General features: G+C 42.7%; 1 protein-coding gene across 3 annotated transcripts in view; it reads right to left on the bottom strand.

Annotated features, from left to right (window-relative positions):
- PHACTR2 (phosphatase and actin regulator 2) overlaps positions 1-22,677 on the bottom strand; it is a 91,868-nt gene extending 69,191 nt beyond the window's left edge. For 2 of the 3 annotated variants that reach the window (XM_081855295.1, XM_081855296.1), the window contains exon 1: positions 1,508-1,535. In XM_081855295.1, coding sequence (XP_081711421.1) covers positions 1,508-1,520 — 13 coding nt within the window. In that variant the 5' untranslated portion in view covers positions 1,521-1,535. Of the gene's footprint in view, positions 1-1,507; positions 1,536-22,493 lie in introns of those variants that run through there. The other variant, XM_081855294.1, reaches the window with a different exon arrangement.
- Positions 22,678-27,932: the final 5,255 nt, after the last annotated feature.

The raw sequence follows: 27,932 nt of genomic DNA, 5'->3' as shown, positions 1-27,932 counted from the left end.
ACAACTAAGAAGAATTGGTTTCTATGGTTTTCAAACATCAGCTTCTGTCCTTCCTACGCCCCCTCCCCCTCCCCCCCAAAAAAAGTTTGAGTCATATTTATTTTTAGTCTCATAAATGCTCATATAGCTACACTGTATGGAGTGGACATTGCCATATAGTTTAGGGTTAAAGTGACATCTTTTGACAGGGTTTCAAGAATCTGTAGTAGTGAGATAATTTTTTTAACTAGGAGAAATGGGCAATTCTGCCTGTTTCATTTGCTTGCCTACGCTGAGGTATGTCTGACATGAAACCGGAATTTTTCCTAGTCATGGAATATTAGTCATGTCATTGTATTAAATTCCTGCATCTTAATGGACCTCAGTTATGTCAGCTGGCTTGTTCCACAGACCTAACAAGTTTGTTTTAAAGTTTGTGCTAGTATGAGAGGTTCCCTCGCTCTGTTGATAAAATGTAAATGAAACCATAATTATGGTCTTAACTGCAGCTCTATTGAAAGTGTGTGTGCGCAGTGCAATAGGAACAGAATTTAAATCCAAAGTCCTGAACACACTTACTAGAGAGTAAGGGTCATTGAATAAAGAGGAACTTACCGGTACTTCAAATTGAACTGTAAGCTTGCAAGCCTAAGCATGTCTACTTCATTTAATTGGGTTTACACTCAGGTAAGTAGGGTTGAGATTGTAGCCTCAGAAAGGAAAATAAATATAACACGGGTGCACCAGATCTGCATAGCTCAAATGGGCAATCATAGCTTTGTACTCAACATATTGCCTGGTACGTGTATGTCACCAGGAATTCTGCACAGGTGAATAAATGGGCTGGTTCCCACTCTGGCTAGCATGCAAACCAAGAGGGATGACCTAGAAAGGACATATCTCTTTTGCTTAGTGGATTAAAAAAAAAAAAAAGTTTGCCAAGAGGCTCTACAAGAACTACTTAGAAATTTAAATGGAAGTAGGCTGCTTCCCAGCCTTTTCAATTCTCATTTTGAACTTCCCCTTCAACTCCTTAGATGTGCTATTTTAACACAAAACCACATGTTCTAAAGTCAAGCCATCAAAAAGAGATTAAAGTGCACATTATTCCTAAATTAGAACAACAGCTATATATTTAAAATTGAATAACCATGTGTTTATATTGAATAACAAACACAGTGTTTCTCTTTTTAGAGTGAATGTATATTCAAGTTATTCCTGCTGCTAAAAGGTGTTTGATAATTACATGAATTATATTCTGCCTCCCCTCCCTACCCCTGCCATCCTAAGTACACTTACTATTCAACTCAGTGGGATTTACTTCTGAGTAAACATGGGGCTGCATATTGCATATTACCAAGTCTGTGACCCTCAGCCTCATAAGAAGGGGGAAAGGGTTTAAAAGGTGAATTTAAAGAATACCAGCATTGCAGGCAGAGAAAGCAAGCATCTGACAGCAGCACACAGAGAAGACACAAATTAATACTGTAGTTCAGCCAAGCATTAATGTCTGATTAGTTTCACTTACCAGTAGTATCCATTTCTTCTTTCTTCGCAAAGCCAGAAAAACAGCTAAGGCTCATCTCCTCCCCCCACCCCTCTCTCTAACAAAGCGTCCCGCCCATCTCTGATTATTAGCCGTTGCTGGCAGCCAGGGCTTGCACTGACTACTGCAGACATCACCACGGAAATTTATATCTCTAAGGATGACAAAACAGCCATTAGCTCCATTACAAGCAGATTATGCAAGCCTATCAAAGATACAGCGAACTTTGCCAAGGTATTCACTTTGGGGAAAGGAGTGGGGAGGACTCAAATCCAGCACAACTACACAAGATTCCCCCCCCCCCCCAAAAAAAAACCCCAACTTGATAGTATTGCCTATACAGTTCTGAGAGAGTTTTAACTCACTTTCCTAATACAGCAGTGATGAAAAAAGGCAAATTCTATGCTAGGGATAATTAGGAAAAGAATTTGAAAAGTCAGTATCATTAAGCTTTTTATATGCATTTATGACCTTGCCACTTTTTAATTGACATGCATAGCTACAATGCTCATGTTAATTTTCAGTGCGCATGTTTGCATGTGTGCATGTACAAGTTTATTGCTTAGGCTTAAGAGTCATGTTCCATACCATTCAGAAGCCTACAGGAAGTGACAGAAAATCATCAGAACTGGAAATTTAATGGCATAGATGCAGAATAGTAGCCTCCCCCCCCCCCCCGCCAAGCTTCACACTTGTTCTTTATCAACATGAAGGCTGGTTTACGCATTCTACTATTGTGGCGATATAGTGGTTGCTAACCTATTTCTGTTCTTCCTATGCACACAGTCGTTTGTTAGATTTAAATGAACAATGCATGAAAAATCCTTTTACAATGGTACCTCTGGTTAAGAACTTAATTCGTTCCGGAGGTCCGTTCTTAACCTGAAACCGTTCTTAACCTGAAGCACCACTTTAGCTAATGGGGCCTCCCGCTGCCACCACACGATTTCTGTTCTCATCCCGAGGTACCACTTCTGGGTTAGCAGAGTCTGTAACCTGAAGCGCTTGTAACCCAAGGTATCACTGTATTTTATTTGCTCCCTAGAGCACCCTTGCAGTTATTAAAACTACTGATAACAAAGACTAAACTCTGGTCTTCCTCCTTTAAATATATTCTGCAACCTCATCTCTCATAAGTATTCCAACCAGGCACACTCATTGTACCAATTACTATCAAACAGGGTGGCCCATCCTGTTTCATCTCCCCCTGCCACTGCCACCCTGCCTCCCCCCAAAGCCTTGCTTACTAGGGTCATGCAGCAGCTTCTAGGTTCCAGCAGCGCCCCCCCCCATGGGAGAAGTGGCAGCGATTTCACTTCTCCAGTGGGGTAGGAGGAGGCCCTCAGTGGATAGGAGAGAAGCAGTGGCAAGATCTTGCACAGAGCCCCATGACATTTTGCAGTATTTCATGCGGCGTTCACAAGATCTCGCCAGAATATGCCACTGCTCTCCTCACTTCTGCAGTGGTGGCAGGTGGGGCACCTGCGGCAGTGGCACCCCATTGTGGCTCTGCTGTCTTGCCTCATGGGGAGGCTGGCCATGCTATTAAAACACCATTCTCTATCTCCAGCTTTGGATTCTGGATAGTTGGGGAGTTCAGCAGGCAGTGTACAACCCATGTCCCCAGGATACTTTGATACGAGGGAATGAACAGTCTTTGAATTAGTCTTGAATTCTACAGCAGAAAGAAGCTCGCTGAGAATGATGCTTTATTGTAAGTCTGTTGGGGTCCAAAACCCACGTTACCAAGAAGCTTGGCTCACCTGGAACTTTGCACATGCCCTGAGTCTGTCTGTGTGATCTGGCTTTGCTCTGAGACATGATGGTTGACTATCATTGCGGTGGGCACAGAAAGCCGTAGGGTGTGTGTCAGAGATAATCCCAGCTCATGTCTGGCACAAGTAGGAGGATGCACCGTGAACTAATTAATTTCAGAATGTGACCAGCACTTTTTATTAATTCCCATTGGGACTAAGGGACTTTTTCCAGAAAACATACCCCACCACTGGACATTGGTTACATTGCTTGCAAGTACAGCTGGCTGGACCACCACATTTTAGCTTATTTACTTTCTCTTTCCAATTTTATAAGTAAATGTGCTTGTTGGAAAACCATGCAATGTTTCTAGCAAATTAATTAAATTAATGTATTCTCAGCTGCTGCCAAAAGAGAACACGAGCACCTGCAAGGTTTGCTCTCTTGCTCCTATTCTGAAATTTGATTTCTGTTTGCAGTGCAGATATTCTTTAATTTTTAGCATTATGTATCTTCTGACTATGCCATTTCCAATGTCACTTTTAATGAGAGCTGCCAATTCTAGCAGTTACACTGAAGTCAGAACTTTACAGCATCAGGTTTCCGTCTTCACTGCCGCAGTGCAATAAGAACAGCTAAACAAGTTTTTCCTGACTGAGAAATGTTATCGGTCAGAATATAAACTTGAGAGCAATGCCTTATTTATCATAGTTTGAGAGCTCAGTTTTGGGAAGAGACTACTGTCGCCATTTTAGCTCCTTTTCCTATCCTACAGAAAGAAAATGGTATCTAAAAATAGGTAAGAGAAGAAGCTGCGTCTAGGAGATCATTTTTACAAAATTTTAAAATAGCAGTGGCATCTAATGCTATAACATATAGGAAGGATGTATCATTACAGTAATGATAGTTGTTGTTGGTGTAAGCAATGCCAGAATGAAGATGGCATATACTGTATATGGCTGAAGATTGGAAATGGCTGAAGATCAAAATATTTTGAAAAAGCATAACATACCCCATTAGTTTAAGTTATCCAATATACCATTCCACCAGATCCCTTAGTTATTTGGGGGTGGCAACGGGGGGGGGGGGTGTGTGTGGATATATGGAAGAGAAAGGAAAGCCTGATGACAGGGAAATTGTCTGGAATAAATTGACTGAAGCCAAGTTTCCAATTGCAAAGAAGTGACGGGACTTGAAAGTCTTGGAAGGTAGCAGAAATGTTGAAATTAATAGAATATATCCGGGCGGCCGGGGGGGGGGGGGAGAAACAGCATACAGGAGATTGGAGGTACAGAAGGCCTCTTCCACATGTAGATGGTCTTTTTCTGACTTAGTGCAACAAGAGGTCCCTTCCAACTCTACAATTCTATGACTCTATGACTAAAATCCAGATATGTACCTGTGTTTCCACAAAGCATTGGACCCCTCTTGCACAATGCCACGTGTCCTCATCTAGAACCAGCACAGCAGTTTCCCAGAATTTCTCCCAACAGCACACCTCTGGATCCAGCCCAGCACTGTTTCACAACTCGCTAGTTCCTTTTATTATTATTTTTAAAGAAAAATATAGACATAATTTAAAATAATATTGATAGATTGTGGAGGTTTCTAATTATTTAGTTCAAGCTGATTGATAGTTAAATGTTATTTGTATTACACAAAGTGAACTTGTAGATACAATGTGCCATTACAGCTGTATGACTTTATGCTATTATATACTTAACTGGTCTTTCAAAATGGCGCAGACAAATTAATTTCATGATTATCCTTAAGGCAAACAGCCTTCAGGCAAAATCCAACAAAAAATCATGATTTAGGAGGCTCTGCTTTCTTCTTTTGCCTTATTTGGCAGATGGGTGGTGGTGCATATCCACTAATAAAAAAGGCTTTCTTTCTTGAATGAATGATGAGTCCAGAAGCACATACATCTTCAGTAGTATGAGAGAATGCCAAGAAATGATTAAGCAGGGATTGGGATTTCTTTCAGGTTCTCTCCAGCTCCTCCACTTACCCAGAGCCAAACTCCTTAAACTTGTCAGTCTTTAATACATCTGGTGAGAAACATCCTGCAGAATGCCAGATATTTACTTACAGCTCAATATTATGCATGTAAGTCCTGTAAAGTTCAATGGAATTTTCTAGGGAGTAAATGAACAGAGGAATGCAGTGTTGCAGCACATCCCTACATATTTACCTGGTATTAAGTCTCACATCATTCAGTGGAGCTTACTCCCAGATAAACATGTATAGGATTTTAGTTTCATTCATTGCAGTTCTGAAGTTAAGTCCACTGTTGTGGCTGTGTTCATGATGGATTCAATCAGAACAGATTTAGTCTCTAGATAGATTTCCCATCCCTGACTCCCCCACCCCCACCCCTGCCTGACCATTTGAAGACTGTTTAGAGTCTTAATGGGTGACTTAATTGTTTTTCTGCCTGTTGTAGCAATTGAAATGTGTTGTGCTAGATGCTGTTTGCCTCTTCATTGAATTTAAAAGACTGTGGACCACCCGAATGAAGCTGGTGGTCCACGGTCCACAGTTTGGGAACCCCTGCTCTCGGGATTTGATATTGTGGGAGAGAGAATAAGGTATAGTGGTTAAATGTTAAAAATGTTGCTGTAGGCATTGCCAGCTAGATTGAATGCTAATATTAAATCCTAATAAACCCTAAGTGTGTGTCAGTACCCAAAAAGACACATGGATCCCGGTCATGTCATAGTAATGCCAGAAAAAGGACACAATTGTATACCTTCCAAGTACCCCATTTTAAGCAGGACGTTCACAGTTCCTTTGAAGGTTATGCCTTTGTCCTAGGGCACCCTAATTTTGCACAGCATGCAGACAAGGGACACGGAAGAGCTCCTGCTGTGGCAGTGGGATTGGGAAGAAGACACGAGAGCTCCTTCCCTACCCCACCAACATGGCACCCTTCTTTTCTACGACAACTTTCAGCCCCTGGGAGGGAGAGGAAGAGGCCCAATGTTGGCACTCGCACACCCACCCAGGATGTCCCCGTGTGGCTGCCATAGCCTTAGGTTGCCATGGCATGAGCTGGGGAAGGTAAGGTGGTTTGGGGATGGGCAGCAGTGGCATGGTGCACGGGGTGTGTGTCCCCCAATTTGCTGTCCCAAGATGTCGGAGGTTATGCAATGGCCAAGTTTCTTAGAAAGCCAGGCTGCTGAAACTTTATTTATTTTATTAAATTTATATTGTACCCTTCTTCCTTAAGAAGCCATGGGTAGTCTTGGGAGGGGGACGACTTCTTTTTAAATCACAACTTCACAAAAACTATGTTATCTAACGGAACAAGCCTACAGACAGTATTTATTATTATTGTTATTTTAGAAAGATAAAGATCAGTGTCTTACTACTTTGTATACACAAAGCACATACAGATTCAGGGAATAATATTTTTTTAAAAAAGAAAAACTTGGTAATAAACACTATATTGTGTCATTTCCCACCTACACGCAAAAAGAAAATGCAAACATCTTGTGAGAGCTATTCTTTCATTTTCAGCTTTTTGGTTAATCAAAATACATGTTTTCCCCCAAGTTTCTTTAAAATTGCCTGTCGGTCGCCAATATAATTTTCACAATCACATGGAAGTTACAGTATTCCAGGAAATATTTTATTTTTCTTTAAAATGCACATTCCAAACTTCTCATGGTATCTGTAAGTCAGTGATGGGAAAGGTCGGTATTATGCATCATCAAGACACAGGAGGGAAGAAAAAGAATGAAGTTTATTGTGAAGGTGAATAATGAGTTCACAGGGTGACCAAGAGAGAGGAAATGTGTCAAAACAGAGAACGGGAAGGGGACAGCGCCACATAAAATTTAGATATCCGAATTTATACATTCCTTAGAAAATAGGGACATTCTGTTCTACATCAATAGAGCGTCCCTGTTTTCTGAGGTTTGTTGGAGGGTATGAGACACAAATTTATAAATTATTTAAATAGCAAAACAATCCATCTCATCATAGTGGGGAAGACCATGATAAAGTGCAACTGTTGATGGGCACCTTCAAGGCTCTGTTCTCCTTTCCTTTGGTTTCTTATATTTAATCTAGGCTTGGTCTGGAAAAGCCCTTCAAATAGAAGACTCTTCTCTGCAAAAGTAGGATAGATGACCACCCTGTGAGTTAAGAGTAGAGTTCACACCTCCACTAGCAATTATTTTATTGAGACCCTATGTGGACCTAAAGCAATTAAACAGCAGCAGTACCTCTTCCAAGCCACAGCAACGATCAGTTTCCCAAGCCCCAGAGGAGTGTGTCACTATTAAGTCACAAGGACAGACAGTTACCACACATCTGAAATTCCCTTATGTCCTCTCTTATTATCTTTTTAGGAACATGTGAAACACATCACTGAGCTGTGATTCTGTCATAGTAAGCACTGATCCATGACCACGGTTCCTTTTCGTTCTGCAAGATGGAAAATGTACCTAATGTAGAGAGCTTCAGTACCATTATGGCCACCTGCCTAGGCTCATCCACCCGGCCGCTTTCCCCAATGCTTTCCCCTAGGAAAACCCACTGTTTACTGTTCAATCCGAAGGAACAAATATCAATCCTGTGTATTGATGTTTGCTCCAATTCAACGGCAGACAGTGGGTTTTCCGGGGGAAAGCTGCAGGGTAAATGAAAAACTGCTCTGATCCATGGCTAGAAAGAATGGTACAAACGGAAAACCTCTCAAACTTGTGTTTTCTAAGAATGGGACAAGTGGAAGTGTGGCTTGGTCCCCAGTCTTAAAGGGCCAGGCAACAACTGCAGTAGCAACCCAGTGTCCTGGTAAATTATATTATTATTATTATTATTATTATTATTATTATTATTATTATTATTTTATTCATATCATGCCCATCTGGCTGGGTTTCCCCAGCCACTCTGGGCGACTCCCAGCAGAATATTAAAACACAATAAAATACCAAACATTAAAAACTTCCCTAAACAGGGCTGCCTTCAGATGTCTTCTAAAAGTCAGATACAGTGGACACTCGGGTTGTGAACGTGATCCGTGCGGGAGGCACGTTCGCAACCCGCAGCTTTCGCAACCCACAGCGCCGCGTTTGCGCATGCACCGGTTGTGATTTGGCACTTCTGTGCATGCGCAAAGTGCAATTTAGCCGAAAACCAGAAGTAACCCGTTCCGGTACTTCTGGGTTCGGCGCGGTGTGCAATCTGAAAAGGCGCAACCTGAAGCGTCTGTAACCCGAGGTATGACTGTAGTTGTTTATTTCCTTGACATCTGATGGGAGGGTATTCCACAAGGTGGGTGCCACTACTGAGAAGGCCCTCTGCCTGGTTTCCTGTGACCTCACTTCTCACAGTGAGGGAACAGCCAGAAGGCTCTCAGAGCTGGACCTCAGTGTCTGGGCTGAATGATGGGGGTGGAGACGCTCCTTCAGGTATGTTGGGCCGAGGCTGTTTAGGGCTTTAAAGGTCAGCACCAACACTTTGAATTGTGCTCGGAAATGTACTGGGAGCCAATGTAGGTCTTTGGTAGAAAAACATGGTACTGCTGTACTGCTATACTTCCTCATCACTTTATAAGGTTGTGGGTTGTTATAAATTGTATTTAATGCTGTTTTTAATGCTGTAACCCGCCCTGGGATCTTACGGTGAAAAGTAGGTAATAAACAAACAAAATACATATTTGAGAGGCCAACTGAATAATATGCTGCAGTTTAGAAGATATTTGCAGTGAATTTTCTACAGAGAGAGAGGGCGGGGAAACACTTATGAAAAAACTAGAAAAACAGGTACATAAATCTACAGCTCAAGAAGGTTATAATTGAGGTTGCCAAAGGCTTCAACTCCTTTAATAAAGCCCACAACAGAGTATGGCCAGGTGAGGCCACAAAATGAAGCCTCATTTGCTGAAGGAATAAGTGTTGGCAATGCAAAAGCTGGCACTTGGGCCTCTGAGTCATTTCTATAGCCCACTGTGTCATTGTACCATTAGGGGGTAACACTCTGTTAGGCAGTACTACGTGACTACTGCTGCCTCGGTTAAGTATTCCAAAATTGTGATTAACTCAACAGCAAGCTGCAATTCAGGTACTATTATTACTTGAAGCCCTTGGCAATGATGCAAAACACAGAGCAACCATATACATTATGGAAGAATTGGAGGCATTTTCCCACCTCCCTAGAAGTTACAAAACATCCAGTTTATTGTGTGTTTTCTTTCACCTGGTCACCCTTTCACAGGATATCACAGGAGGCTGTCTATTCCTGTCAAGGAACACAAATCAATGCTGTTTGGATGACGTGTTCCTAGGGTAGTAATCAGGCTTTAAAATAATCCACTGTATTACTTTTCTTTCCTCTTCACAATAGCATCACATTAGCACTTGCACTTAAAGTGCCTGTTTGGTGTGCAATTGAAGATGCTGTAATTATCACTGTAACACTCAAGTTTATATTAAGGCACCAAATGAGGTGGGGGGGAGTGATACAACTTATTTAATTTCTACCCAAGATACACTTTTCAGTACATGTCTTTAAGGAGCAAAATTAGAAACCTAAGGAAGGCTCAGCTTCTGAAAATGCCAAGAGGGACAATACGAGAAGATTTTAAGATTATATAATGCATTTAAAAAGAATACAGAATAGATCTTTTGGGGGGCTTATAATGCTAGTGAAAAAATGTAAACATTAATCCAAAAATATCATGGCAATTTTAACTATTTTTACTCAAATTATTTGAAGTTCTGTTCTTTCCCATCATCATTACGTAAATGTAATTAACAGCAAAAAAGCATTAAAATTTAAAGATATGGAAAAGACAAGGAATCAAAGTCAAGTGTCAGCAATATTCAATCAGTTGAAAAACTAGACCAAACTCTTTCCATCACTTTCTGCCAATGTTATCCTAACCTCAGGCAGAAAAAACCAGGCCAAATAGGAAGGTCTTTCAAGAATTAATAAAATGCTCAAGTTTTAGCAAGTATCCAAAGAAAGGGAGTTCATTATTGTACAATAGCCTCTGGCAACATTTCTTCTTAATTTGCCAGAAGTTGAATAACCAAATGGGTAGAGGCAAATGCCTTAGTAAATGATGACAGAAGAAGCCCCCTCCCACCTGCCTTTCTGTCACTCATTCTCCATCAATCTGATGTACTGATTAATAGTGTGTCATGGGGCAAAACCCATGGAAAATGCCATCCTTTTCAGCTAGAAAGCATTATAAAAACTTTTAACGGCTATATTTGGACATTTCTCTTACATTTCTTTTAATTCTGGAAAGATTCATGAAAAATAAAATCCTTATAAAGTTGTGTCTGTAAAGATTGAAAGAACCTTAATAGAAGCTGTTGCAAAATGTTGTAGGATATGAGGCTATTGAAAGCTGACCACACCACCTGATCAGATTTCATCATCACTATTCTTTGTAATTTCAAATTTGGCTAGCCTGCTTGACAGAGAAATGGGATGATCCACAGACAAGGATGAACTCTGAAATGATCAGAGGAATTTTTTGGGTGGTGAAATCAGAAAACCCCAGATACCGGTAATCTATCTCTACAAGCCCTCACAATCCTCAAAAGCTGTCTTCCTGAAAGATGCTACAGCTGGAAAGAAACTGGATTAGATAGCCCTTTGATACGATCCAGAACGGCTCTTTTATGCTCTGTCCCCTACAAATGCTCTCTACAGATGGGAGAGCGGGGACCAGACCGAGATCATAGCGTATTACCATAGCTGTCAACTTTCAGATTTGAAAATAAAGGATCAGCAGCCTCACCTGTCCTGGGGACAGTCTACTCTACAGGATAGCTAACAATCCAGGATAGCAGCGGGAAGCAGCGGGGAACAGCGCTGGAATAAGGGAATTTCCCACAAAAAAAGGGAAGGTTGACAGCTATGCGTATTACTAGGTAATAACATTTAGTCTCAATGTATGTATGCCTCATTCTCTTAGCATGGCAATGGTATCCACCTGGGAGGTGCAGGAACCCATCTAAGAGGTGCTGGAACTGAGTTTCTGCAAGTTTCAGCTGAAAAAACAATCATTCACAAAGAGCAGGATTAGAAAAATGTATATAGCACACATGGCATGGTCAGAAGGTACATGATACATTGTGGTCTAAACCACTGAGCCTCGTGGGCTTGCTGATTGGAAGGTCAGCGATTCAAATCCCCACGACGGGGTGAGCTCCCATTGCTCTGTCCCAGCTCCTGCCAACGTAGCAGTTCAAAAGCATGCCAGTGCAAGTAGATAAATACAGTAGTACCTCGGGTTACATACGCTTCAGGTTACATACGCTTCAGGTTACAAACTCCGCTAACCCAGAAATAGTACCTCAGGTTAAGAACTTTGCTTCAAGATGAGAACAGAAATCGCACGGCAGTGGCGGAAGGCCCCATTAGCTAAAGTGGTGCTTCAGGTTGAGAACAGTTTCAGGTTAAGAACAGCCTCCAGAACAAATTAAGTACGTAACCAGAGATACCACTGTAGGTACTGCAGTGGCGGGAAGGTAAACAGTGTTTCTGTGCGCTCTGGCAATGTCCTCTGTGCGCCAGTAGCGGTTTAGTCTTGCTGGCCACATGTCCCAGAAAACTGTCTGTGGACAAACGCCGGCTCCCTCGGCCTGAAAGCAACCCCATAGTTGCCTTTCCTTTACCGACCAGGGGTCCTTTACCTTTACCTTTACCTTTACCTGATACAGCAACTCTGCTGAATGTAAGCATGTTTGAGTCAGTCAGTGTTTGGATGAGAGATGTCACTCTATCAAGGAAATACACACAGGATTACAACTTTAGATATATCTCCCTAGAACACTAAAATCTTAATGCTGTTAACAGAAAACTTGTGGCAAAACAATCTTGCATATATTCATCTAGGGATAGATGTATCAGTCTATTTCCAGTTTGTGTCAATTTCGCATGTGTTCATGCATGAGTTAGCTCTGTCCAATTTCTCTATTAATATGCACATTTTTAATCTGCATGAAAATACATATTTAAATAATATTTTATATCAACATACACATTTCTAAACATGTGCCATCCTAATATATGCATATTTAATTCATTTGGTATGTTTTTGAGCCAATAACACTACATGATAATAGTTAATGACTGGTAGGATGACATCAGTGTTCACAGTCTGTGAATCACTAGCTCTATATGCAGTGAGGTCATTGTCTGATCTCACAGACTAAGATCCTGGAAACCTTGATTTGGTTTCTAAGCAGCCATGTGCCTGCTGGAGTTAATGAACTACTACCAAATTTATTCTGCAGCCTACATATTCAGGCAATCAGTTTTTAATGGCTTCAAAACAATTGCAGCATTGACAAGCATAATAGCAAGTGATAATGCTCAGTGGCGTCTATGCTCTAACTGCTGACATTTTACCAGTCACTGCTCACGCACTTTCAAACATATCTTCACAACCAAAATGGCTAGAAACCTATTTTGTACATGTGTGTTCTTTTGAAGCAATATTCATAGAAAATTGGATTTTACAGCCAATGCCACCCTTTTTTGTTTTTGTTTTTATGGACATTTTCTACACAAATCACAGCAATGGGTATCACATTTCACTAATCCAGATAAATAATTGATTGGTAGCTCAGCATTTATTGTGTTTTGTATGCAAAAGGTTTAATCCTTGGCATCTTCAGCTAGGCTGGAAAATTCTTAATTCCTGGAAAGTCACTGACAATTAGTGTAAATAATACTAAGCTAGACAGACCCATGTTCTGACTTCCTTGACCAGTACAGGTATCCTTCAATATATGAATTCAATGTGTGGTGGCTACTTGTGGGCAGACATTCTCCTACAGCAATTTGAGATCAACCTAAACTGAGATCTCTTCCCACCCACTCCAGAGGGTATGGCCAACACTTAAAGCTTTATAACCTTCCTGTGTGGGAGAGAGGCTCCTACCAGCACTAGTCATGCCTAGCTCTGGTGTGCAGGCTGTCAAGGGCTCAGCAAAACTTTTATCTTAACTTTTCTGTCCTTCATTTTCTTCCTCTCTGGAGCTATTCAGGAAAATATATTCAACATGGTTTCCTCTAGTAAGAGAGCTGAAAGCCCAGCACTTAGAAATCATCTGAGATTTCAAACAGGAGCAGAGATGCAATAGAAGGTGTTCCCTCTCAGTGAGTGGCTCCCACAGGGCTAAAGACACTTGTCACTATACCAAAGTCCCAAAGGTGACAGCAGTTTCAGCTGCATCCCTGGGCTGTCTCCCAGACATTCAACCATCCCCACATCATAGGGCAGACATGGAGGGTGAGCACTTATCCTCCCCAGCAAGTCACCAAAAATGGTGACACAGACACCCAGGGGGCATGGAGTTTTCCCTCAGCAACTTTTTCTGCACCCCCACCCATTATACATGGCTCATCTCTTCACCTCTGATTCTGCAAATGAATTAGACAAGTACTTGTTAAGAAGCTTGAGTTGTGTACACACCAGATTGTTGATACACTTGTGGGTTGCACAGAGCCAGTTTTCCTGCATGCTCTTTTGTGCATGTTCATCTACACATGACCACTTTCAGTTCAACTAAAGAAGAAGTGTGCATGCACACAAAAGCTCATACCAATAACAAACTTAGTTGGTCTCTAAGGTGCTACTGGAAGGAATTTTTTTATTTTGATCCTAAGAAGTAATACCACCATCAAGTTCAATGGGACTTACTATCAAGAACACACAAAAGTGCGGCCTAATATTACAAACTGCAAGTCATTTTGTAGCCTACATTTGGATGCACTTAAAATTGGTGTTGTATCACCTATTTTAGAAATATACACTTTGGTTAGAAAGCACTTCTCCTCCAGAGAAATTAAAGACTTTTAAACAGGCATTTGGAAAGTAACATTTGCTTATCAGTATGGCAATCACCCCATCTAGTGAGTCAACTCTGCATAGCAGCTTTCCTATGTAGCTGTACAGAAACATTCAACATACAAGCAAGTTCAGCATTAGATTCATAAACCCACCATTTCTCTAATGGCTGGGAATAAGTGACAGCTTTTACAAAGCAGTCTTGGACAAAAGATTGTGTGAGTGTGTGCACGCACACACCCCTTTTTAATATTGAAATATAAGCATGTGACCAAAACTAGATTTCTTATAACTGAAAAATATGAAACATTTTGCAAAATAAAAAAAGGCTGTGGGGGTGTTGGGAGTACCACAAGCACAGTGCATGGGTGAAGAGGACCAGGGTGGGTGGGTGTCATTCTGTCTGGCAAGCTGATATGCTCACGCAGATGGAATGTTTGTAAGCGCTTAACATTGAATTCCACCCCTGATCAGGACTTGGACATGACCAGAGCTTCAACAGAATTGTCATTCAGCTCTGCATTCTGGAATCCATCAGGCACTGAAGGTGGACCATCCAAATGGGTCCACAACCCTTGTGGGGAGGTATTGCTGCCACCACTCCAAACTTCACCAGCTGGTGGTCCAACCATGACAATAAGATGCACTGTATCACTGCTCATTGTTTTGGGCAGGTGGGCATTTAGACAACCTCATTGTTGCCATGGAGACAATTAATAATTCTCAGTTGTAAACTTTTCATTATCTCACTCTGTTTCCTTTTTAGCTGCTCTGGAATCTAAGTTAGAAGTTAAAGTGAAATATTAACGCCACCTTGGCATATGACAGTGAATTACAGCCCTGACAAATAAATAAAATCCCCAAGATAGTGGAGATTAAAACCCAAGAGAGAATATTAGCATATGTGTCAGGGACACAGCGGGAGCGCAGGGAGGGGAGGAGATGGAGAGCGAGGGGGAGCAATCCGAGGGCAGCGCAGGAGAAGAGGACAGTAGCCCGAGAGATTCCATGAGCCTCTCCAGCGAATCGGAAGATTCACAGAAGGGGGCGCCGATGACCAGGGCAAGGGGGGCCCCAAGGGGGACACCCCAGAAGCAAGGGGCCAGCGGGGACTCCCAGAGCAGCAGTTGGAAATCAGGGCCAGCTTCCCCACCAGAGCATAGTGGGGGGGAAGGGTCCCAGGTATCAGGGCCAGCGTATTCACCACCAGCGAGAGAAGATGAGTCAGGGTTGACCACGCCTCTGTCGGAGAGTGAGGGAACGGTCGAGAGGAAGGTTACCGGCTGGGCGTGCGCGCCAAGTTCAAATGTACAGGCGAGCGGCACAGCAGGTAGCCCGGATAGGGAACCAGGTCCTAAAGCCCGCCGGAAGGAGGGGCAAGAATCAGGGGGGTCAGCGTCAGAAGAGTCCAGAAAGGATGAAACCCCAGCGGGCAGGAGGGCCCAGAGGAGGAAGGAGCTAAAGAAGAGGTGGAGCAAGGCTAGAGTCTTAAACTGGTGTCAGGGGGGCGGAGACTCAGACGGGACTTCGCCGGTCTAGGCTTTAAGACGTAGAGTTGCACGCTGCGGCTTTGAAATGGAAACTGAACTTCAATAAAGACTTTTGTACATAACTACAGCCGGGCGTTGGTCCTTTGTGAGCTGGGACCTAGGGGCGGCTCTGACAATATGTTTTGAAAGCAATGCTTCCTGCATTTCTCTATTTCAGTCAGAAACAGGAAATTACAAACACAATCTGGGTATCTATTAGAAAATTGCATCTATCAAGAGACAGGAAAAAGTTCAATGACAGATTTTCCTTCTCTTCAGTTTGCATAGAATATTGTTTAACACACAAAGATGCATGCATTTATAGAAATCATGTAGATGAAGCTTCTTGGTGTTGATGGATTTCATAGCAGTATGAAAATTATCAGGGTTATCATAACCTAGAAAGCTGAAATTTGGTACACACATAGTTCAAGGCACCCTGATGATTATAAACTTATGAAGGTGGGGCATTTGAATAAGGCCCAGGACAAACATATCACTAAACCATGATGCAGTGTTACAAGAATAAATTGGAGCAGCAAACCTTGGGTGTCATGACCCCCGACACACAAACACCATTTGAATGGCAATTCCCATCAACTTTGGAGGGCCTGGCCTCCTCAAATATTTTATTGGAGGAGCAGAAGGGACCTTGGCCCCTAGGAGTTGGCTTCTATGCCCACAGTAGCAACTTAGCAAGAAACAAACAAACTCAAAAGAAAGAGGGAGTGGCAATAAGCTACAGCTTCGAGGCCCTGAAGAAAAGTCACAGAGCTCAAGGTCAACAGGGTTCCCAGGTAGAGACATGCTGATGAATTTGCTGGCCTCCCCCATCTCTCTTCTCCTTGCACAGACAGCATTCAGGGTCCCGCAGGGCCTTGGGAGAAGGGTCTGTGGCACCAGTCCTTAAATAGGCATCTCAAGGCTGAAAGCCAGTGAATAAGCCACAGCTAATTTATTTATTTCCCCTCTAGATGTTGCTGGACTATGACTCCTCTCAACCCCAGCCAGCTCTAGCCCTGTTTTTGCAGGGAAGTCCCATGGCTTTCAGTCCGGAACTTATTCTAATGAATGTATGCATAATATTTCTGTCTTCCTTTACCTTTTTGCACCGGAGACAATAAAGACAACATCAATATAAAGCAAACCACAAAGCAGACTAGCCTGCTTCATAAGGTCTATAGCTTAAAAGAACTGAACAAAATAGATGGCAGGAAATTGTAACTATCAGCGTATTAAACAATAATCTCTTTAGAGATAGGTGGATCGTATGGAATAACAGATAGATGGATTTTGTGAACCGTTGCCAAAACTGCTTTTTAGAAAGGACAATGTCTCTAACTAGAATATTCTCATTAACTTCTTCCTGTAGCAATTGATGTTTTCAGTATCAGCGATGGGGAATTTCTGCCTCTCCAGCTGCCACTGTACTATAACTTTTATCATCCATGACCATTGGCCATGCTGGCTGGGGCCAATGGAACTTATAGGCCAAAAACTTCTGGTGTGCCATGGGTTCTCCACTTTTGCAATGTATACCAATACAGATAATGTATGGGTACATTCACATAAATTTCCCCACTACTTTAATGTCAAGTTGCAAAGCAGATCACATTTCTCTCACAAAGCAGTTCAAAGAGGTCCATAAAATGCTGTCTAATAATTAGAACAGTGAGGACCGCCTTCTCAGGGAGGCTATCTAAAGAACTTTTAACTGAGTTAACATTAAAAAAGGATGTGTACAAAAAATGGAAAAGGGGGGAAACCACCAAAGAGGAATTCAAACAAATAGCCAGCACGTGTAGACACAAAGTCAGAAAAGCTAAAGTACAGAATGAACTCAGGCTTGCTAGAGAAGTTAAAAGCAACAGAAAAGGCTTTTATGGGTATGTTCGTAGCAAAAGGATGAACAAAGAAACAGTGGGGTCACTCAGAGGAGAAGATGGTGAAATGCAAACAGGGGACACAGAAAGGGCTGAACTCCTCAATGCCTTCTTTGCCTCAGTCTTCTTCGATAAAGAAAACAATGCCCGACCTGAAGAATTTGGAGCAAATGATTCAGCAGAGGAAACACAGCCCAGAATAACTAAGGAGATAGTACAAGAATACTTGGCTAGTTTAGATGTATTCAAGTCTCCAGGGCCAGATGAACTGCATCCAAGAGTATTAAAAGAACTGGCAGATGTGATCTCAGAACCACTGGCAGTCATCTTTGAGAATTCCTGGAGAACAGGCGAAGTCCCGGCAGACTGGAGGAGGGCAAATGTTGTCCCTATTTTCAAAAAGGGGGAAAGAGAGGACCCAAATAATTACCGCCCAGTCAGTCTGACATCAATACCAGGGAAGATTCTGGAGCAGATCATTAAGCAAACAGTCTGTGAGCACCTAGAAAGGAATACTGTGATCACCAATAGTCAGCATGGATTTCTGAAAAATAAGTCATGTCAGACTAAACTGATCTCGTTTTTAACAGAATTACAACCCTGGTAGATGAAGGGAACGCAGTGGATGTAGCCTACCTTGATTTCAGCAAGGCATTTGACAAGGTGTCCCATGATATTCTTGTAAAGAAGCTGGTAAAATGCAGTTTTAACTATGCTACCACTCAGTGGATTTGTAACTGGCTGACTGACCGAACCCAAAGGGTGCTCATCAATGGTTCCTCTTCATCCTGGAGAAGAGTGACTAGTGGGGTGCCACAGGGTTCTGTCTTGGGCCCGGTCTTATTCAACATCTTTATCAACGACTTGGATGATGGACTCAAGGGCATCCTGATCAAATTTGCAGATGACACCAAACTGGGAGGGGTGGCTAACACCCCAGAGGACAGGATCACACTTCAAAATGACCTTGACAGATTAGAGAACTGGGCCAAAACAAACAAGATGAATTTTAACAGGGAGAAATGTAAAGTATTGCACTTGGGCAAAAAAAATGAGGCGCACAAATACAAGATGGTGACACCTGGCTTGAGAGCAGTACATGTGAAAAGGATCTAGGAGTCTTGGTTGACCACAAACTTGACATGAGCCAACAGTGTGACGCGGCAGCTAAAAAAGCCAATGCAATTCTGGGCTGCATCAATAGGAGTATAGCATCTAGATCAAGGGAAGTAATAGTGCCACTGTATTCTGCTCTGGTCAGACCTCACCTGGAGTACTGTGTCCAGTTCTGGGCACCACAGTTCAAGAAGGACACGGACAAACTGGAACGTGTCCAGAGGAGGGCAACCAAAATGGTCAAAGGCCTGGAAACGATGCCTTATGAGGAACGGCTAAGGGAGCTGGGCATGTTTAGCCTGGAGAAGAGGAGGTTAAGGGGTGATATGATAGCCATGTTCAAATATATAAAAGGATGTCACATAGAGGAGGGAGAAAGGTTGTTTTCTGCTGCTCCAGAGAAGCGGACACGGAGCAATGGAGCCAAACTACAAGAAAGAAGATTCCACCTAAACATTAGGAAGAACTTCCTGACAGTAAGAGCTGTTCGACAGTGGAATTTGCTGCCAAGGAGTGTGGTGGAGTCTCCTTCTTTGGAGGTCTTTAAGCAGAGGCTTGACAACCATATGTCAGGAGTGCTCTGATGGTGTTTCCTGCTTGGCAGGGGGTTGGACTCGATGGCTCTTGTGGTCTCTTCCAACTCTATGATTCTATGATTCATTCCTGTGCTTTTGAACTGAACATTCTGTTTGAAACTACAGGCCCTTGGCCCTCAAATATTCAGTTCCCCAATTCCAGCCCAGAATAAGTCTCTGTGTTGCAGAGCTATTATCCATAATAGCCCTTCATAGAATTAGTTTATGGGAACTTCAACACTTCATGAATGACTAGCACAGGAAAAATGTAACAGATAGCCTAGAATATCTGGTTCCAGCCTCAATAAATATCAACACCATTAATCTCTGCATAAATTGAAGGATCACCTTTCAACAGTACCAGGCAACACAAGTTTTGAGTTCTGCAGCAGAAGCCCAAAGAAGATAGCCTGGAGATCTGCCATATTTTGCTCTGATAGTCCCCTGCCTACTGAACTCTCTCCCTCTGCTAATCCAGCTGTCCCTCAGCTTCTTTTGTTCAGGTGTCAACTTAAACCCTGTTTATTTTTGCAAGCCTGGGGGATATTAAGAGTGGCAATTGGAAACTATATTACTGAATTGTATCTTTGATTGTTCTGTTCTTCCTGCTGCTGCTGCTGCTGCTGCTGCTGCTGCTACAGTGGGTTTTAGTTTATGTTTTTAATTCTGTTGTTTGTTAAGATGCTGTTAGCCACCCTGGAGTCTGTATGAGAAAGGACAGGATATAATAAATAAAAATAATAAGAAGTTATACTTCAAATTCATCTATATTTGGGTGAACTTAAAGGCCCTCAAAGTCTGTGAGAAAATGAAGATTCCCTACAACTCTTAATTAAACCCATGCTCCTGGAACAGACTATAGATGTTATATAAACAATATGCAGATTCATTCAGGTCCTGAAATATGTCAAGTGCAAAGTGTATTCCCTATATAGAGATTGTCTGAGCCTTGAACAATGCAAGTCCTCCAAGCAATGCTCTTCAGTCAAGTCTTGATGTAAATCGACAAACCTGGAAACAACAACATACTGCACCTCCTTACTATTCAAAAAGCTTTTAGACAGTGCAGTAACCAAATACAGTCTGTTATTTCTCAAGCTGATGCCCGTGCTCTGAGAATCCAGGTATGAAAACCAGTCCTTTCAAAAGCTTATGCTGAGGGCAAAATTTTATGTTATCTGAGAGAACTACAGACACTATCTCCTTTAAAAAAAGAGGGGTGTGTGAATAGCTATGGGGCAGGGGAATCAGACTGAGGCTGCACTAGTGGGTAAAGCAGTTTGCTTAACTCCCTATTGTACCCATATGCTTGCACTTGCATGAAAAATAGCAGATGCAAAGACATGGAAAAATGGCACAAGAGACAAGGATTAACTTCTCCCAGCACTGATATGGGTATGGCCATAAGACTGCTATTAACCATTTTTTTAAAAAAAAATTGCAAGTATGGCCTATACTTCCTAGCCTTTTACCCAAATGCTTGCTACATGAGAGATGCTTGTTCTTATGACTAACAGCCCAAACCCCAGGCCATGTTGGAAGTTTTCAAGCCTTACAACTGAAGATAGGGTTGAAATTCATAAAATGGTTGAACACAGTGCTATTTTTTTCCTAGAAAAAGAGGTGCCAGAATTCACCATGAACACTTCCCTCGTTCTCTTAGAATGGCAATGGCACCCACCTGAGAGGTGCCAGAACTGTGTTTCTGTGAGTTCCCCCTGAAAAAAGTTATGGTTGATCAGAGGGTTGAAGTTCATACTTTGGAAAATGTTGACACAGAACTCATTTGTTGTGCCAAATTTGATCTGAAACAGGTATTTTCTCAAAATGTCAAGCAGCAGTATCCATCATGGATAATCCATGGCAAACCCATTATCAAATCAAGTGTTGGCTGTTGGAATGGTTGAGCACCTGCTAGGCCCCACACGATGGCCTAAGTCCCTCATGGTGACCACATGCTAGATCCAAAAATTACTGAAAACAACCCTTTGCTTGACAAACTGACCTACAACATATAGAATTCTTTTGGTGTGAGAAGACTGCCATGACTACACCTCTGGACCCTACCACCTAAGGCAGTTACCTCACCTTGCCTCATGAGCTGGCTGTCCCTGCCAAAGCCTCAAGTTCCAGTGCTTTCTCTGTGCATTAAAAATACTACATAATATAATAATATTTAGTTCTCCTAATGTAACAAAGTGCTGTACAACCTTAGTCCGGAGCAGGGCTGGGAAATCTGTAGATCTTAAGATATTCTTGGACTTCAGCTCACATCAGCCCCAGCCCAGCATGGCAAATGGTATCACGTGATAAGAGTTGGGAGTCCAGCAATGGCTGGAAGGCCACAGCTCTGATCTTGAAAGTCTTTTGAAGTAGGCTGCTGTTATGACCATTTTACTAAGAAGAAAACAAGTGTTTGTCATGTCAGTTTCTCTAATGGTCAAAGAATGTGGCATACTAACTACCAGAGAGAACCCATCACTTGCCAAAGGACTGAGATGTAAACCAAGCCAAGCCAGAGAAGATGACAATCATTCTCAGTGCTAGTCTGAAACAACCACTACTGTGTTTCTTCATGCTCATTATCACCAGCCAAATATCACTTCATCTACAAAAGCATGCTGGAACTACTCTAGTTTTAAATTAACAGGGAGATCAGTAGGCTGAAGGCCAAGTTTGAGTTAAGGAATCTTGACATCCTACCAGAAGCGTAACACTGTAGATCCCATGAGGCTTACCTCTCTAGATCCCATGAGGATTACCTCTCTAGACCTAACATCATGCTGGCAGCTGCCTTGTGACAGGCAGAAGTTCAATGGGAGAATCTCTTTCCCATGACTACCTCTCAACTACAGTGACCTGGTGCTTCTTGAATTCCTGCCTGCCATGCAACTATCAAAGGCTAAGCTTTCCTGCAGGGAAACTCCCTTTTTTATTATTAAAAAAGCAACAGAAAATCCGTCCAGAACCTTATACAATATTGCCCATATCCAGCAGAACATTTTAAATTCTCACATATATGCTTATCTTACTCACACAGGCAAAAAAAGTTGCTTGGAGAGAACTCCAGTACAACCTGATCCTGGATCCTGGATCTAGGCTTGGTGACCGACTAGCATTGAGCAGGTCCAGCTTTCCCAGCTTTCCCAGCAAGCCACTTCGCAAAGCAGCTGCAGTGGGCTGGGGAAGCTTCTCCTGCAGAATCCCTGCCTGTTAAAGGCGCAAGTCCCCCGGCTGCCGAGAACGAGGGTGGGTGGGAGGCAGCTCTTGGCGGCCCCTCTCCCTTACCTGAGCCGGAGAGCGCGCCCCGCTGCAGGTGGCTCTTTCGCAGCGCGCAGAAAGAGGAGACGTCGCTCTGGGCGCGGCCCCTGGGGCCGGCCTCGCCGGGGAGCATCCGCCAGCGGGACGAGGGAGAAGGCGCCTCTGCCCGGGGAGGGCTCGCCTTCTTCTCCTCCATCCCCGCGACGAGAAGGGACGAGCTCGCCCGGCCGCCACTTCTTTTCTCTCTTCCCCTCTCTCCCCGTTTCAAGTGGTCTCTGAGAGGAAACGGGCGCCTTCTTCCGCCCTAGGTGTGGCGCCTTCGAAGCCAACGCAGCCACAGCGCGACGAAGCCCTGCCTGAGGCGGCGAAAGGCGAGCGAAAAAGTTTTGACAGGAAGGACCCGCCCACCGCCTCGCGCTTCTCCTCACAGCCAGTTTGCGCTGGCTCCGCAGGGGCTGCTCCTGCTCGCCTGGCTTTTGTCAGGGCCACGGGCTCTGCAGGAACAAAGGCAAGCGGCCGTCTGGCAAAGGCTTACCTCGCAGGGCGTGGACGACCAGGAGCCACCTGATAAAGCTGCAGCCTCCCCCGGAGAGTGGCCTGTCAAAACGGGGAGAGGAGGGCGCATTTCCCGCTCCCTCCTGGGCTGCACATTGGCAGGGCACTGCCGGGGGTGGCGAGCTCACCGCACATCTCGGTGGACATTTGCACACCGAGGTAGTTTACTGCTTGGGAAATGGTCGCTTGCTTTTTGAAGAGGAATGTGTGTGTTTTCTAGTTAGGAATCCAGATTGAGTTGGAAGGCATCTTAGGAAAGGTCTGAACCTTAAATGCGATAAACTTCCTAAGCTGAAACCACTTCCAAAAGAAAAAGGAAAGGGCAACCCACGTGTTAAGATTGTCCTGTCCATGATATCGCACACATGCACATTATGCAACATACTGGGAAGCCTCAGCTGAACTTGCCTGGATGATGAGATGATGTGTGTTGGGGGTGCTGCACTCCCAGATGAAACAGTTGTTGTCCCAAATCCTTTTTTTGGGTAGCTGTGCTGTCTTTGTAGAGTCTCCCAAGGAAGGCTTATCTGGTATCAACTCTGAGGCCCTTTTGGCACCAAGTGAAGGTTGCTTCAATTGCCCTGGTCCTTTAGATACTTGTTTCACTAGATGTTGCATTCCCTGCTTTATTCTGTTTTAACACAGATTTGTCTTTCAGGTAGTTGTTTTTTTTTTAAAAAAAAAAAATGTTACGTATCCAATTTTAAATGGCATTTTAATGACTGTTTTTATTGTGAACAGCTATGGAAATCGTTTGTGGTTGAAGAGTGGAACAAGAAAATTGCTAAACAGTTAAGTAAACAGGTATGGTTTCCCAGTGAGTATTTGTCTGCCGTTTTAAAAACTGAGACATATTTCATGCTCTAATTCAGCGCACAGTTGCACATACCGCATGGCCACCTGCCAGGGATGCTGCTGTTGCACCCTGCATTGCAGATCCTGCACTGACCAAAGGGATGGACTACATGTCTTCTGAGGTCCCTTCCAGTTCTATGATTCCAGAGGTGTATTTAGGGCAGTGTGACCAGTTCTGCTGTACTGCATGCTGAGCCTAGGGGGCGCTGCAAGGCACTGCATCTATGACATACTGTAGTGAATTGACCAAAATGGAAGGCAAGAGGTGGGGAGGGGGTGCCAAATGTTGGCCTTGCACGGGGCATCACTGAAATTTGAAAGACCAAAGTTAACCCCTAATGATTCTGTCCCTAACCATGTACTGGATTGCACCGCATGCAGGAAGAGAGAGGATCTTAATACATTCTCAGATGCAGTCACTATACCTAACTGGATATAAATATAATGTGCTTCCTGTGAACTCCTAGAAACAGGCTACCTGATTCTATCCATACAGAGTTTGAGCATTCAGGCTGTTTGCTCTCAAAAAGCCCTTTGCTATATCTTCCAGGTTCCAGCTTTCCTATTAAGAGCTGTGGACTTGCTCTGTCATGCCCAGAAACAGGGCAGGGGAGCTTACCCTAGTCCATGACCAATGCCCCTGCGACACGCAGTGAATTCCCCATTGCCCTAAAGCAGAGGACAGAACACAGGACTGGGTTCTGAAAATAGCCCATAACATTTACTTGGAAGTGTACTCTATTGATGCCAATAGAATTTCCTTTCTCAAAAATCTACCTAGGAATTATTTATTTTATTTCACAGATTTATAGGCAGCTAAGCATAATAATACAATACGCAAACAGCAATGCTAAAATAATTACTAAAGGCAAACATAAAGGTAATATTGAAGAATAAATCTTACATTCTTTTCCTACACCAAATACATTCCAATAGAAAATAGGTTTTTGCAATTACATTAGACAAAAATACATTTCTGTCTATACTTGCAAAGAAAAAAACCTTTTCACCTTGTTATTATCCTTTCCCTAGCATGATTTTTGGAGAAATTTTTGTAATGAAAGATACTACATTGTATGTATGTTTACAAATAGCTATTCCAGCTATAATCCAAACGTCAACCTTTGTGCAGAGTTGATATGCAGTATCTTCCATAGCAAAAGTAAATGACAGATTCATCAGTGTTCTGACTTTGCTACTGGTTCTGCCTGCAACAAAAGCATAATATTATAAACAGTCCTACTGGTATATTCATATGACATTATAATGTCTCTTTTATGTATTACTAATGTATTGGGCACCATAGTCTCTAGGCAGCAAACATAAAACCAATCAATAGTTTCATTAAAATTGCATGGAAGTGCTCTTATATCCATTCCCCGAATCAGCAGTTACCATATGCAGTATTTCTCTGCCCCCCTCCTGCATTTTTCTCCTCCTTTCTCCGTTTATTTTCCGCTCTTTATTGGCAGAATGTTCACAGGTAGACTTATGTTTATTGTTCTACGAAGGCATTTAAAGTTCAGTGTGGCAATGAGTCTGACAGCTTTTAAGTGATATTCAGGCTTCTGGAATAAATAGCTTAGTTTTGGGGACAGTAACATTTCCCCCCAAACTGTAGGTTATAGTTACCCCTGGTTAAGCTAAGCCCATAGGTTCACAAATGGTTCATTTAGCATCAATGAAATAGAAGAGACCCATGACCACTCTGCTTTCTTTTGAAAGCAGCTGCCAGAATTGCCACGGTTGAGGTGGGAATTAATTCTATTTCCACTCATACTGTGTCTTCCAAGTCTAAACTGGCCTTCCCACCAGCTGTTGCTTGCCCTGCTACAGAAAACATGCAGCCTTGAAACTGAAACTCATTAAATCTGGTGCACCCCAAGATTAGGCCTACCTAGCATTTCTTTTTAAATGTGTGCTTATATAATTTATGTGATTGTCTTTGTGACCTGTAACATGTAGGAAACTGCTCCAGTTATGGAACAGAACCAACCTGCTCCACACTTATAGTCCTCATGTTGAAACACCTGTGGAAAGTTTGATTTTCTTTAAAGTTTAGTGGATGAAAACACTGCAGTATAAGAGTACGATCAGGATATGTTTCACTAAATTCTTGTTTATACACTAGCATCCTTGTCTATGCAGTGGCAATAACACAGCTGAACTGTTTAAGTTGCAATGCAAAATTAGAAGTCTTTCGAACATTTATTTATTTTTGTCTTCTTGGTTTTGGACATTTATTATGGTTTACTTCAACCTTTGTCAACCTGGTACCCACCAGGTATTTTAGACTACACATCCTATCAGCCACAGACAGCATGCCCAGTCAATTTCATTTGTACTCCAGAGCAATTGGTGAGGAGGAAGACCACAACACACTTGGCCTCCCAGCAGGCAGTGAAGTCACTGCCACTTACTGGGAGCGGCAATGAGGTGGGGAGGCTGGGGTTGTACAGGTGCATTGGCAGAGCCAATCTGGTGCCTGCAGCAATTTGCCTGAGCAGCACTGACCTCCCTGGCTGCTTCCTTGCCCTTCCTACTCTTCCTCCTAGCAAGCAGCATTGACTCTGCTGCCAGGAGGTCAGGTGACTGGTGCTGCCCCTCCTTACCACCTGCTCCTTCTTGTATTGCCAGATATCAGGTTATGTTATAACATTATAGTGAAGCTAACAATCTAATCTCCATTCTCATGTACTCAGGGTCCTGAGACTGAACCACAGCTTGTCACCTCTAGTGATTGCGCAGAACTATATTTAAATCCCAGTACAGAATATGGGAGTCTAATTATTTTAGAAGACCATATTCCATTTGAGCAAACTCAAAACATTTGTGTCAGTGGAACACCCAGTAGTGAGTAATGCTCCTGTTTCTACACTAGGGAGATAAAACATTTAAGCTACATAGCATTTGTAAAAGGGATATAATATTTTTAGGAGCATGCTGCCTTTATATGAAAGATTTGCAACAAATGAGGACTCCAGGCATGTGAAATCTTGAGTTACGATATCTGAATGTCAAAGAGAGAGCCTCAAATATATACAAAAGATAAAGATTAACAGTTATATTAAAAGTAACAGCAGGTGGCACTTGATAATACATGGAAAGAAGAACTGAGTAGCCTTTATAAAAAAAGAAGGTAGGAAATTTTAAACTGAAAATAGGTCAGAACTGAGATAGAATATTCAGAAAAAGGCAAGGAGGGTGATGGCAGGTTAAAGGATGTAAAAGTGAATTAATCATATAAGGCATTAAGAAGACCATAAACGTTAAAAGAAACTGTCAGAATTCATGATGCCTGTAGAGATTTAAATAATACCCTGTAATTTACAGTCGTACCTCGGGTTACATACCTTCAGGTTACAGATTCCGCTAATCCAGAAATAGTACCTCGGGTTAAGAACTTTGCTTCAGGATGACAACAGAAATCGTGCTCCAGCAGCGCGGCAGCAGCAGGAGCCCCCATTAGCTAAAGTGGTGCTTCAGGTTAAGAGCAGTTTCAGGTTAAGAACGGACCTCCGGAACGAATTAAGTACTTAACCTGAGGTACCACTGTATTACTATTTTTTTAAGCCATTCAATTTTAGCTTCGGAAGAATATTCTTTGGCTGACACATTATTATGGGGAAACCCAATTCCAGTGCTCTGAGCAGCACTCTTTTAATTTTCCACAATGCTGCAGACTGATGCAATGTCAGAGGCATTGTGAGGAATGAAATGGTGGCTAGATTCAGACATCCAGTGCTGCTTGGAGTGCTCCTCAGAGCCCCGCTGCCAACATTACTGCTCATTCCCCTGGCTGCCCAGGTAGTCTACCATGGCTTATGGATGAAGGTGGGACCCACTTTGCCTCCTCAAACCTGGAGCCAACCTTGCATTTCATACTTGCCTCCACTGAGGAACATCTCTCAGTGGCAGCAAATAAAAAATAATAAAATTGCACATACGCACTGTGCAGATGGTGCTGATAAAGGATTGATCCTTTTTATATTATGTGAGCTGTTAGAGGCAGTGAGTTACAAACCTTTCAAAAGCAAGGTGTAGATGCATCTTCAG

Source organism: Podarcis erhardii (assembly GCF_964252035.2).
Source record: "Podarcis erhardii genome assembly, chromosome: 3".
Classification (NCBI taxonomy): domain Eukaryota; kingdom Metazoa; phylum Chordata; class Lepidosauria; order Squamata; family Lacertidae; genus Podarcis; species Podarcis erhardii.
Note: the sequence above shows the minus strand (reverse complement) of the source record. Positions and strands in the feature narration are given on the sequence as shown.